Source organism: Pectinophora gossypiella, chromosome 17 (assembly GCF_024362695.1).
Source record: "Pectinophora gossypiella chromosome 17, ilPecGoss1.1, whole genome shotgun sequence".
Taxonomy (NCBI): domain Eukaryota; kingdom Metazoa; phylum Arthropoda; class Insecta; order Lepidoptera; family Gelechiidae; genus Pectinophora; species Pectinophora gossypiella.
The window spans coordinates 12,324,279-12,339,083 of record NC_065420.1 but is presented as its reverse complement, the minus strand read 5'-3'; the positions used below and the strand labels follow the sequence as shown (position 1 = coordinate 12,339,083).

General features: G+C 42.0%; 1 protein-coding gene across 1 annotated transcript; it reads left to right on the top strand.

Moving 5' to 3' along the window:
• Window positions 1-2,044: 2,044 nt before the first annotated feature.
• On the top strand, window positions 2,045-12,736 carry LOC126374151 (uncharacterized). The gene is made up of 17 exons (XM_050020620.1): window positions 2,045-2,734; window positions 3,224-3,400; window positions 4,056-4,233; window positions 4,382-4,561; window positions 5,115-5,291; window positions 5,846-5,964; window positions 6,173-6,314; window positions 6,552-6,628; window positions 7,132-7,351; window positions 7,738-7,923; window positions 8,616-8,713; window positions 9,192-9,311; window positions 9,880-10,038; window positions 10,756-10,833; window positions 10,921-10,992; window positions 11,934-12,110; window positions 12,585-12,736. Exons 1-17 carry the CDS (start codon window positions 2,456-2,458, stop codon window positions 12,654-12,656), a joined length of 2,511 nt encoding a protein of 836 aa, XP_049876577.1. The 5' UTR covers window positions 2,045-2,455; the 3' UTR covers window positions 12,657-12,736.
• Window positions 12,737-14,805: the final 2,069 nt, after the last annotated feature.

Genomic DNA, 14,805 nt, shown 5'->3' with positions numbered 1-14,805 from the left:
CTGCTAATGCAGCCGGGACCTACGGCATAACGTGCCTTCCGAAGCACGGAGGAACTCGAGATGAAAACTTTTTTGTGTGGTCACCCATCCTATGACCGGCCATTGCGAAAGTTGCTTAACTTCAACAATCGCAGACCGAGCGCGACCGCTGCGCCACCGAGCTCCTCCAATGGGATAGACGAGAAAAGGAGAGCCACAATTAGTCAGGCCCTGTTCAATAAATATTACATCATTTGTAAAATACAATAAGGGACTTTCCAGATTAGATAGATAGATAGATAGATAAATGATTTATTTGGTCTACAGACACACATGCATACAATACAAATCAACAACAATACACACCACATACAAAATGTTTAACACACGCCAGGTATGTATGTGTGCTGCAGCAGCGCAAAACGGTCATAGCTCAGCGCAAGTATTTGCCCTTTCGAGCAAATCGCTGATTTTCAGCTACAACCCGGATAGAGGAAACCGCAGATACGGTAACCGAACTAATTGACGTTGTTTACAATTAATAATTAATGCATGCAGAAGATAATCGTAAAAATGCGTTGTAAAATTACTGATATACCTACGTACATAATAAAAAGATACTTGTTTGATATTTTATAGGTACTTACTTATATAATCACAATCTAAATGCATAGACAAAATAACTATAAGTAAGTTCCTCAAAAGCAATATAGATGGCGCTGTAAAGATTTTCCTTCGTTTAACCTTCCAATTTCATGAATAACAGACCTATGCATCTTTTATCTTTGTTTTTGAGTACAAATGATGACCCTTTTTATTACCAGGCACAATTACATCTTCCACCCATTATTATTCTGATCAAAATACATAAACTGCCTATATACGTCCCACTGCTGGGCACAGGCCTCCCCTCAATCAACCGGAGGGGGTATGGAGCATACTCCACCACGCTGCTCCATTGCGGGTCGGTGGAGGTGTTTTTACGGCTAATAGCCGAGACCAACTGATCAAAATAAAGAGAAGCAATATAGGTAGCAACATAATTCTATACATAATCTGATCCAAATATAGAGGTATCAAGCAACAATTATTTTTATGCATGCAGAAGCATGCATGCATTATATTTTTTAATAATTTGTGAATGTTATCAAACATAGCATACAAACAAATGGTCTGACCTTTCAATACATTTTAAGATGTAATAAAAATATAAGTACCCGTAAAATAGCGTAATATACTGAAGCTTTATAATATTGGCTAACAACTCGATATGCCAACACAATGTAGATAGAGCCCTGTTACACCGCAAGGTTGTATTGAAATGAGTTGGAATCTTTTCAAAAGGTTGCTCTTCAACTTATTGCGGCAAGGTTCTATCTCAGGTCGTTAATCGAAAACAAAAGGTCTTAAAGTGTAGCAGGCATGTATTCATTAAGGAACCAATATTTATTCGAGGCCTGCGTGCTGCACATTTAATGAGCATTTTTAATCAATAATACTCGTACGGTCGCGGGCAAAATAGATCATATTTCTTTCAATTCGGTTCTTCTAACTTTACAACAATATTCGACGGAAAATTCCACTTGATATCAATTCAAAATTGTCTCTCAAAGTTTTCGTTACGATTTCACTAACATCCTGTATGTATATAAGTACCTATCTACATAATATAGGAACGTGTATCAGATTAAGATCCCAGAGTTCTTCGTAGAATCCGGAAAATTATTCTACGTAGTAAGCATGTCTGAAATAATTATGTGAATAAAGAGAATGTATTTAATGTAAATAATATGAATATTCTTCACCACGCGTCCTTCAGCCCTAATAATTATAAGTACTTATTATTGTACCTATCACAGAATAAGTGACCAAAATGGAGTCATCTATATTTATGGTAAACATCGATTTATAAAAGAGAACTGTGTTCGATGAAAATAACTCTATTTGATTTAATAAGAGCCCAGTTGGTACGTGTTTCTAGTACCGAGCCCAGGCCCAACTGTCGATTGCCTGATTGAATTCGTTTGCTTTAATAGCAGTCTCAATTGTCCACTATCGGAGTTGCACAAGCTCGTATCGTACCGGAAGACCCATATTGTACCGGATTACATACAGATAACCCGTGTAGGACAGGCGACAGCATCGCCTGTGATAACTAACGAAGTTACTTCGCAAATACAAAGGAGAGAAAAGAAAAACGCGCAAAAAAAAATTGGGAAAGACGTCACGTTTACAGACATTTTAAAATTGGAACCCGAAAGAAGCGATTGAGAAAAACAAAAGACTATCGTTCATTTTTGAATTTCGAATCAAAAAAGACAAAAGACGATCGGGAGTGACGAAGAAGTAGATTTGAAAAGAATGTGAGTGTGTGGAGTTTAAAATAGTTATCAGTGTGAGTGACATAAATAAAGGGATGTGAGATGGGTGTAGAAATACAGTTATAAAATGTGAAGTGAATACTAAAGTGAACACAATGAAAACAAAAGAACAGTCTACACAAAGTGTAGAAATACAAAGCAGCAAAAGACTGTCCGTTTTAGCCTTCGTATGTGCTATAGTGTCGCTACTTATGCACACTTATAACTATGTATATAGTGAACCGCAGTTTAATTTTAATGAATTTCAAGTAGAAGCTAAGTATTTAGTGGAGAATGTTCTAGAAAGTAGAGTACAAGCGAAAATCGACGCGTATTTAGAAACATTGGGATTGATAGAAACGTCTCCGCATCGACTGAAGAGAGAAGCAATGCTGGTAAGCATTAATTTGTTTACATTTACTTATAAAATTTTGGTAACAAAAAAAATTTTTAATGTTTTAAACCACCTACGTAGATCCCTACATTCCCAACCCATTCACATGTGCGCTCACTTTATGCTCCAACGGCCTCTGTGGTCCAATGGTTGAGCGTTGAGCTCACGATCCGGAGGCCCCGGGTTCGAATCCTGGTGGGGACATGTCACAAAAATCACTTTGTGATCCCTAGTTTGGTTAGGACTTTACAGGTTGATTACTTGATGGTCCGAAAGTAAGATGATCCGTGCTTCGGAAGGCACGTTAAGCCGTTGGTCCCGGTCACTCACACCCGGTACATCAGTAAGTAGTCGTTACATGAGTTATGTCAGGAGCCTTGGCGGCTCGATAATAACCCTGACACCACAGTTGCTGTGGTTGGTAATCCACCACATAACCCACACGATAGAAGAAAAGACCGTGGTACCATTATACAGCATGATCTTTCAGAAAACTTCAGCAGACCAGGAGGACAATACGGTGGCTCCTCATGTTGAGTTCTTCAACCCGAAGATGCGTCCGGAGCTTGAGGAGAAGGATGCGGCTGAGATGAGGAGGACCGGGGCGAAGGGCCCGGCTCCGGGAGATGACACCTGGGTCTGGCTGACCAGCTACTCCAGGGTTCCTGTAAGTTATAATCATAAACACAGTTTTGTTTGATTCCATCTGTTGCGTTGTGATTTCTTAGCGATAAGACCTCCGTGTACATTTGTTTTGTGTGGTTTATTTTATTAAATTGTGCAAGTAAGTGTATATGTGTTGTGGTTTGCCCGAATTAAACGTTTTTATTATTATTTGTAAGTATGTCGTTTCCATATCTCGGGACTATGGAGTCCCGGACTTTTAGAAGGCGTGCATGGGGCCGAAACCAACACGTAGAGGATTAAGACAATTTTTTTTTTATGTTGTGACTTATTGTAGATTTGCCGCAGATGGCATTAACTACTTAGCCGGACAAATGGGGAGCGCTGAAGGCTCTCACCCGGTACAACGTCTAAGACAATAGGCCTGAGGGTGCCCAGTTGGGCGCGAAACCTCGGCTCGGGGCGTGTCGTCTGAGAGGAAAAATATTTGAAAGAATTAATCGACCCTAGTAGTACCTTTCCCATACCATATCCTTATACCACACTTTCTAACAAAGAAAACCACCACAATCATTTTATACCTTAAGTATTTATACATTTTTTTATAAAATTATTTAGGTTAATTCATAGTTGGTCTAGTTACTTGCAGTGCCGCAATAAGTCTGTACACCTACTTATATAAGTGCAATTGATTTCAGTACAAAGTAGTCCAGGGATTCTGTAAGGCGACCCAGGACTACTGCCCTCCTGGCGTGCAGGGTCCAAAGGGACCTATAGGTCAGCCAGGGCCGAAAGGAGAGAGAGGGGACCCTGGAGCACCTGGTACTCCTGGTCACGCTGGGGGCAGAGGGCCTGTTGGACCTCCTGGGCCTAAAGGTGACTAAATAATCGCATTTATTCTATGGTTTTTACGCTCTACCATGGTGCGTGTGAGAGCAGGACGCAAAGATAGAACAGCCGCTTAGTGCGAAAGAGGCATACGAAGAAAATTCATCAGAAGAATATTTCAATTACCTCTTTGCAGGAGAAAGAGGGTTCCCCGGGAACCCAGGTTTAGACGGGCGTGACGGAGTACCGGGAGAGCCTGGTCTGGATGGACTGTCAGGCAGGAACGGAGCAGACGGCGCCCCGGGCAGGGATGGACGCGACGGAATACCAGGAAAGGACGGCAGCGCTGGGAAGAACGGCAAGGATGGGAAAGATGGTATGAATGATATTAGCATTTTATTAAGTTCACATTATCATGATTTTGGTTTGAGACACCTGGGGGCTTAAAAATGCCACACCAAAGCAATTCATCTAAATAAGCAATATTGCTATTTGACATTTCTTTGCATTGCGCACTTCAAATATTCACTTAGTAATGTCAAATTCCAATATTGCTTTCTTAGACTAATTGCTTCGATGAGGCCTTTTTAACCGCCTATATATATTATCTAATCTTAAAAGTAAACACTCTGTGGCTACACCATGCAAGAGCCCATAGTACTTACTCTCTATTTTTCTGGACAAATTGTCAATGCCATCCGAAGCTCATCTAGCCCTTAGCTATTTACGTTCCTACGTTATTCCACCAGAAGAGCTTCGTATCCATCGATGGAATTTACGATAAAGAGGAGACCAGCGGCCATCTTGAACCGCCATTGTCCAACTGGTGCTTTAATTTTGCGTACTCTAAACTACAACAACTTTAAACAACATTCTCTGAACAAGTCGAATAGGCGCCTACACCATTAAACACAATATTTTCTGAACAGGTAGAATAGGCGCTCAAGGTCCCCCAGGGATGCGGGGACTGAAAGGCGACCGAGGGCCCATGGGCCCCAAGGGCCAACGCGGCAATGACGGAAGAGACGGTGCACCGGGGCGGCCAGGGCTCTCCATGTACAACTATACTAAGGAGAAAGAGCTTCTGGTGCCACCTACTTTTGCTCGTAAGTCTTGTTTTCTATTTTTAGCATCACACATCACTAATTTAAAAGCCACGCTCTTGTCGGTGTAGCATTCTCCATGCTACTTTTTAGGGAAAAATAAGGCAGTGATTTTCGCTCCTGCCTTCCGGCCCGCAGTACTCTGTCTGACGCTAGTGCGATGGCGTCCAGAGTAGTCGATTTCAAAGCCGTACTAGGACTCCTGTCCTCCGCTTCTGAATAGTACCGACAGATTTTTAAGGTTCCAAACCAAAATGGTAAAAAGAAACTCTTATGGTAAGAGTAAGTCCGTCCGTCCAAAAAGCATCTCCCCCTTGACTCTAAAGACACTGAAAGACATGTCTCTATTTTTATTTAAGACATTTCATTTCCTACGTTACGACCCGGTTAGCCATAGAAGCGGCCAATCAGCTCGCGATAGCAAACACTTCAGGATCCCGATTATGATCCCGTAGAGAAGATCGCTTTCTTACAGACTTTTAGGTTGGTAAGGTTACCAAACCCTTGGTAAGCCTTTGAACAGTTCATATCATTAATAAAGTATTTTGTTTCCTCAGAGGACCAACACCGTCTCATAGTTCGAGAGGGTGACACCCTCCGCATCAGCTGCAACCCTACTGGTCGTCCGGAGCCCAGTGTGGAGTGGAGGAGATTCGATGGTACTCCCATTATTCAGGTAAGGAAGTCCTGTGAAGCCTCAGAAACAATATAAAAAAAATTGGCCTTTCAGACAAAATAAACCTTCAATGTGGCAAAAATGTATAATAATGGTTAAACTTAGATAATGTTGTTCAGAATTGGTTGCTATCCATTTAAAATGGATAGGGAGGGATGTATTATGCTATTTTGTCGAATTGGTAATTGTAACTATGAGCATCTTGCAGGGTTCCTGGCGCGATGCGTCAGTGAGCGGTCACTTCCTGAACATACCGAATGTATCACGCTGGCATACTGGCAAGTATGTCTGCCTCGCCAACAACGGAATGCTCCCGTCTGCCAACCAAACTACTGATGTGGAGATCCACTGTAAGTCAGCTTTTCACTTCTTTAATTTAGCTGCTTTACGAGTATCGTAAAATCTCTTAGATGTTATGAAGATTAGCAAGCAAGCTCTCTTCCATGGGTTCAGTTCAGTGAGTTGTTTCGTGAGTTCATTACAAATAGTTTTCAGTCCGCTCTCATTTTCCTTTGAGTAAAACTTGTTTCTCAGCAACTTTTTACTTTGTCTCTCTGGAAAGTTAATCTGAATATTTTATGTTGCAGTCAGTCCCTACATCAGAGTCCCTAACAATATCGTGTACGTCGACACCGTCAAGAAAACGGCGAAGATTGAATGTGAAGTAAGTACTTACATTTCAATTTATAGCTTAGCTATCAAAAGTAAGAAAATACATAACGTCAACAATGACGATGACTGGCTGGAAAACCTGAGGCAAAAAAGTCTTCGTCGTGCTTTACCACCTCCTGAGGAGTCGCGTTTTGTGTGCTAACGATGTGGCAAGAAATGCCGCGCTGCTATAGGGCTCTATAGCCATCGGCGGCGCTGCGGGAACCCGTAGACTCACAAGTGCTGCAAGAATCATCTACGATAGATGCTGTGGCCAATGATGTCAAAGTCAAGGTTTTCGTAAATGAATGTGTCCTCTCCAAAAATGTATGACGAACTATGTTACGTGGACTTAGTGGTTGTGCTCATGACATAATCTCAGGAGACCGATAAATTCTGCCTACTTCAGTAGACAGAACTTGTCTCTGGGTCGCTTTATGCATCACCCGCTTCAATATAGTTTTCGAACGCGAGTAACTTACAGAGTGTGAATAATCTCAAATGTATATCCATCAGGTCCAAGCGTGGCCCGAGCCGGTCCTAGCGTGGGAGTGCGATGGAGTGACTCTAGAGAACCCTCGATACAAATCAGAGGTGGTTCCAACAGGGGACCGATGGCGCTGGATCATGCGGCTGGAGGTCCCCAATGTGAGGGAGCACGACCTGAGACAGTATAGCTGTGTTGCCAAGAATGAACTGAATAATCAGACTGTAAAGGGGCATATTACTTTGTCGAGTAAGTGATTTTTAAAGAACTACCTATTAGAGAATGCACTATTAAAAACTTCTATTCTCAACAATTGTCGAAATCACTTTCCTGAGACTACCTCTAGTTTGGTATAGCTAGGTTAGCAGGCTATTTTATCAAATGGTCCAAAAAATGAGTTAATTCCGAAAGATTTTTATCTGACCGACCAACCTGTAGAAAAAATCAATTCAACAAAAACAAAAGCCCAATGCTAAGGCGGTACCTATCGCAGGCGTTAATAATAATTGTACACCGGGGAGCAGTATCTCGAAGTAAAGGTACTTGTAAAAAATCCGTTGTCTTCTTACCCTTAAACTCAGTGCAAGCATCACGTACTTCTGTTAAACTTAGCAATACACCTCGTACATCCCCAGACGCGAGCCCCAATCAGCGCGTGGTACAACAAGTCCTAGAATTCGGCTCTCGCCCTCCAACCCTTACGTCCTACGAAGAGCTGTGTCAGGTGCAGCGCTGCCCGTCCTGCCCGCGCTGCGACCGGGAGCGGCTCTTCATCACCACTATGAATGCTACTGCCGGCTATAAGCCTAGGAGGAATACCAGTAAGTAGACTTTCTTTAGGCAGTAGAGCCGTGGCGTCTGCAACTATGAAACGCACGCGGCCTTTTATGGCGCCCGCTACTTACTTCGGTTGTTTCACTGGAGCTGATGTTACGCGCTAGCATCCAGAACCGGTATTATGCTTATTTCAGTATGGACTGTCCACTTGCGAATCTTCCGCAGTCTTTCAAATCATTATCATTACACTAGCAGAATATTTTTCTGACGTGTAAGCAGTGTTATTAAACTTTACATTGCAGATTTCAAACCTCGATTCAGAACTGGTATTCTGAATCGGCCTCTGTGGCCCAGTAGTTGAGCGTTGGGCTCACGATCCGGAGGTCCCGGGTTCGAATCCCGGTGGGGACATATCACAAAAATCACTTTGTGATCCCTAGTTTGGTTAGGACATTACAGGCTGATCACCTGATTGTCCGAAAGTAAGATGACCCGTGCTTCGGAAAGCACGTTAAGCCGTTGGTCCCGGTTACTACTTACTGATGTAAGTGAGTAATCGTTACATGAGCCACATCAGGGGCTCTTGGCGGCTCAGTAACCCTAACACCAGGGTTGCTGAGGTTGGTAACCACCTCACAACCCACACGTTAGAAGAAGAAGTAGAACTGGTTTATAAACAATGGCATATGAAATGATCTAAAATACACGTGAAATTAAATTGTTTCTTCCCTTTCAGATTGCCAACTGTATGCTATCGGGAAACCTGTGTATCATAGGTTCAAAGACGAGTTATTCGGGGCCTGGTTGAGGGACTCTAACGCTACTGAAATTCAGGTCAGTTCATATTACTTGAGAATGTAATGTACTTACTTATTGGGTTTTCGGTAATATTGTTATAAGAAAACCTTACTACTGTATAGACTTTAATATACAATGTCTAAGCGATAACTTGCTACCACAGGAACCCATTTTTATCGAGATAAAAGTAGCCTACACTTCTCTGCCGGTTCTGCATGACAACCGCGCCGCGCGTGGCGCGAATTATATTGAGCGCTTCGACCAATAAACATTATGAATGCTATCTACGTGGATGGACGTCAAACAGCTATTGGTCGAAGGCCTCGATATAATACGCGACGCGCTCGGCACGGTTGCCGTGCAGAGCCTACAGGTCTATATAAATATAGGTATAAAACTATGCTGCTTTTATATACATAATACATATTTTTTTATAATACATAATACATAATTTTTTATAATTTTATAATACATAATTAAGTAGAGTTTATTAACAAACTACTTATGTTTCTAGAGAGAGAAACTATGGACGACTCAGGAGAACGACGTGGAAAGACTCCGGGAGTACAAGAGCAAGAGCGCCTTCAAGAAAGACCACGTCGATGAGTTCCACAAGCTGCAGAAACCGTTCTTTGTAAGTATTTAGGCCTACTGGATCGTCTCTCTCTCTCTCTCTCTCTCCCTCTCTCTCCTCTCTCTCTCTCTCTCTCTCTCTCCTCTCTCTCTCTCTCTCTCTCCTCTCTCCCTCTCCTCTCTCTCTCTCTCTCTCCTCTCTCCCTCTCTCTCTCTCCTCTCTCCCTCTCTCTCTCTCCTCTCTCTCTCTCTCTCTCTCTCTCTATGTCTGACCTAACCTAACCACACCCCGTTCCCGTTCTATCTCGTTTCACACAGGGTCAGCATACATAACCTGAAGATTTGACAGGTCTGTTTTTTTACAAAAGCGACTGCCTGTCTGACCATCCGACCCGCGAAAGGAAAACCAGCCCAATACAGGTTAGGTCACACACCTCTGAAAATGCATTTCTCGGGAATGTGGATGTCCTCACAATGTTTTCCTTCACCGCTGAGCACGTGATAATTATTTATAATTCAAATATGAAGTCGAAAACGAATTCGACAATCATTGGTTTAGGCCTGTACCTCAAAGTGCTCTTCACTTCACTCACACCATTGACTCCACTATTTACTTCTCCTCTATTCAGGGCAATGGGCACATAGTATACAGCGGGTCGTTCTTCTACCAAGCCAACGAGTCGGGCCACCCGGGGGACATCATCCGTTATGACCTGACGCAGAGCCGCATCAAGTCTGTCAAGCTGCCGCACTCTGCAGGCAGGCTGTACACTGCCCAGCATAATCAGGTAACAACACAGAATGCACAATTTATACTACAGTTATTGACACAATGACAATAAAATTTATTTATATGGGTTTCGGGATTGGAAAGAAACTCACGCGGTCCAAGGAAAATGAAGTTATTTACAGCACTCACATACAGCACTAGCACAGAGCTATGCGGTCTACCTCTGACACCGTCACTTCACTTTAAACGTCACTGAGCCTCATGAGATGTTTGAGAAGAATAATCAAAATCATTTTAATATGCTTAAATTTTTTCATAAAATAATCAAGATAAAATCTCAATTTTCAATTTCATTATTCCATAAACATTGTATTGGAATGTCTTACAAAACACATTCTTCATAAAAGTTAACCTAAAAATACCACAAATCAGACTCTATTTCGCGAGCATTGTTTACTTATGCTTGTTCCTTTATCGAATGTTTGGAATAGTAAAGTAGAGCAACTTCAGGTATAGTGACGTCAGCGGGGGTGCTCCCCGAGAGGGGTGAAAATATTCAAATTCTGCATTCTACAACCGGAGACTGGGCCCTTAACACTTTTCTACACTGTTACTTCACTTCCAACTGTTTCTTTACTTTAGATTTTCCTCTTTTTCCTTCTTCAATCGTTTTCACGTTGTTAACCAGTGACACTAGGTAAAGAGACACTCTCCGCACCGCGCCTATATGTATTGGATAACCATTTAAAGTTACCTATTTCTATAATTTCTTCAGGTTGATTTCAGTGCAGATGACAACGGACTTTGGGCCATTTACTCCATTGAGGGTTCGAACAACACAGCTGTTGCTAAGGTAAAAAAAAGAACTAAGAAGTGAGAAGATCGAAGATTAGTAACCTTCGATTTGAAAGTTCTAACAGCATACTTGTTCTGTTTTCAGCTAAGCTTCGATCCAAATAAAGATGATTTAGTTATTGACTACATTTGGAACATATCTTTGAACCACAGACAGGTAAGTTCAGCTGAGCTTTAGTATTTGCATAAGTTGATATAAGTAAGTTGATATTTACGTCCTGGATTTGAGGACTACATCATAATACCACTCGCATCACCCGTGATTCGGTCCTTAGGTCTGTATGACCGAAAGGTTGGTACCATCTACCATGAGACGGTGGTGGGTAATGCCAACATAATAATACGAAAATACTGACGTCATGCTTCACAAACCAAAACTCGAATTAAAGTTGAGGCGCCATTTAAGAACACCGATTTTGAGCTGAGTTCGAAGAAGCGTGAGGTCGCCTCAACTGAGAAGAAAGTCGAGAAAGGTTGGAGTTAACTTCTTAGAACATGGGTGTCAGTCACGTTAAAAAAATAAACAGGTAAACTTCCAAAAACTATTTTTTATCACAATTATCCCGTGCACGAAGGCACGTTAAGCCATTGGTCCCGATTACTACTTACTGATGTAAGTATGTAGTCGTTACATGAGCCATGTCGGGGGCCTTTGACGGCTCAGTAATAACCCTGACACTAGGGATGATGAAGGTGGTAATCCACCACACAACCCACACGATAGATCACAATTCTCCTTTAAGGTTACCTTGTTAGCCCTTACACTAGCCTGATCTCGGTTACTACTTACTGATGTAAGTGTACGAAGTCGTACCATGAGCCATGTCAGGAGTCAATGGCGGCTCAAAAGTTACACTGAGTTGGTTGCTGAGGTTGGTTTTCCACCTTACAACCCACACGATGCTTCGTGCTTCGGAAGCCCCTTAAGCTGTTGGTCCTGGTTACTACTTACTGATGTAAGTAAGTAGTCGTTACATGAGCCATGTCAGGGGCCTTTGGCGACTCAGTAATAACCCTGACACCAGGGTTGATGAGGTTGGTTATCCACCTTACAACCCACACGATAGAAGACTTAAACATTACTTTTACCATTTTCAGGTGGGTGAGATGTTCATAGTATGCGGAGTACTTTACGCGCTTGACTCGGCAACAGAGAGGGACAGTAAGGTCAGCGTGGCCATCGACTTGTACCTCAATAAACCTCTAGAGGTATCTCTGCCGTTCACCAACGCTTTTAGGAAGACCACACAGCTGGGGTATGACCACACGCATAAGGTGAGAGTGACTTTATGAAAAAGTACAGTAATGAAGTGCAACAGCTGGGTAGTTCTTTGATCACCGGAATTAAATATAATTACCGTTGACGCAAAAATATTATAGAGTATTTGCTTTTTTGCAACTTTTTTTGTCAACTTTTTTGCGACGTAAGTCCTAAGAGTCCTAACTGGATGTTAGGACTTATGTATGTCGCCAACTTCGGCGCTTTCGTGGTGGGTAGTTATCCCAAATATTGCCATGGGCTGATGCAGAGATAAATTGTCCGCGACTTGGTGACAACCAATGACACCAAAAGACACGGGTTGAAAGCTCACTCACGCAATCGCTTCTGTAAAAAACCGGAGCTGTCAAATCTTCAGGTTAGGTAAGCGGACTCTGTAAAAAACGGGATAATGCTAGGAAGATGATGACTTACACAATATAACAGACTAACGAAACATACCTGCATGTGACTTACCTATTTTTTTTCAGGAGCTGTATTCCTGGGACCGAGGTAATCAGCTGACTTACCCAGTGAGATACAATGAGCTTCCAGGACCATAGTTTAGAAGCCATTTTGAATAATCCTTTATAAAAAAATATATTTTTATACATGTTGAAATATAAATAAGATGACATAAAAACATTATTTTCATTTGACACAGACAGATACGTATATATACCTAATTATACGCACGCACACACGCACGGCACATTAAGCCGTTGGTCCCGGTTACTACCTACTTACTTTACTTAAAGTTCATGAATTTTAACATCGACGGCGCTTAGAGCTTGACGCCAAGCGCGATGAATTGAAAGCCCAAACACCTACCGCGATCAATTATGCATATTTAAATGGTGCACTCACATGCCCGCTATGTGCGAGGATCTTTTCCAATAAGATTGGCTATATAGCCACATGCGAGCACATGAACGTCGGAGTTGAAGCAGTCGCCGTAGCCGAAATCGACTGAATCGCATCATCATCATCATCACTTACTGATATAAGTACGGTCACGAGCATTAATATGTATACACTTTGGTGTATACATATTAAGTTTTTTAACAAATTGTACTGTAAGTCTCACTAAATGTCAAATATGTTAGTGCGACAGAGTCCAAAAGTGGGTGCATTATATTGCTCATGACTGTACGTAGTCGTTACGTGAGCCAAGTCAGGGGCCTTTGGCGGCTCAATAGTAACCCTGACACCAGGGTTGATGATTTTGGTTATCCACCTCACAACCCACACGATAGAAGAAGACCTAATTATAACCAATATGTAACATAACATCACGCCCATATCCCCGAAGGGGTAGGTATAGGGGTGTATAGTAACCTACATAAACTGCCTATATACGTCCCACTGCTGGGCACAGGCCTCCCCTCAATCAACCGGAGGGGGTATGGAGCATACTCCACCACGCTGCTCCACTGCGGGTTGGTGGAGGTGTTTTTACGGCTAATAGCCGGGACCAACGGCTTAACGTGCCTTCCGAAGCACGGAAGTAACCTATACATATTTATCTTCGCCGTCTGTATTAGGCGCCTAATAGATATCTAGATTTATACATGCCTAGATACAAATAAAACTTATCTACTTCTTCGAAACTAATATCAATAAAACATAACATACCTAACATCACGCCTGCATCCCAAAAGGGGTAGGCAGAGGTCTACTATACACCCACGTCTCCAATGCAAAAGGGGACGAGCCTTTAGCCAAATTAATTGCTGTATTTCAGTTTATTCAAGACGAAATATCTCTTACCAACGTTAGTTCAACAAATTAGCGACATCACTTGAGCAACGGCAAACAATGGAACTAATATCCGTTATAGAGCGAACTGGCATCAAATGTTTACAAGCATGGCTAATAGATGGCGCTACGGTTATGAATGTTACAGAGTTGTATGTATCTAATAAATTGTCTACCTGTGGGAATAAGGACCTCAGATAAAAAAAACACGCGCGCGTCTGTGATGTTTACAAATGTCCTAAATCTAAGTCTATGTCATAATAGTCTCCGACTGAGAAGGAAGATAACGGCCTCCGTGGTTCAGTAATTGAGTGTTGGGCTCACGATCCGGAGGTCCCGGATTCGACTCCCGGTGGTAACATATCATAAAAATCTCTTCGTTTGGGTAGGACATTACAGGCTGATCACTTGATTGTCCGAAAGTAAGACGATCCGTGCTTCGGAACTTACTGATGTAAGTACGTAGTCGTTACATGAGTCATGTCAAAGGCCTTTGGCGGCTCAATAGTTACCCTGACACCAGGGTTAATGAGGCTGCTACTCCACCTCACCACCCATACGATAGAAGAAGACTTTACCTAACTGTTTATCATATCCGGGGCATGCATGTCGTAGAAACCGACGGAGTGGCATTTCTTTAGACGAATATGTTATCATAGGATAGGCGAAGAGTAGATTAAGTTATACTTTCTATATTTATTACGTATTACTTAATAAAATTTTTTACCTACAAAAAACTTGCTGCAAAAGAAGTTTTCTTAAATCTCCGGTAGTGGACATTAGTGTTAGCCCTTATTTTATATCTGTGGTAGAGAAGATAATACACTTCTCATCAAAAAAATCGAAACACCTTGCAAGTTTACGTTTTGTCAGGATTATCAGAAAAATGTGTATGTACATTTAGGAATAAATGTTAAATGTCGTTTAATAGTGAGTAATATGAGCTTATCAAAT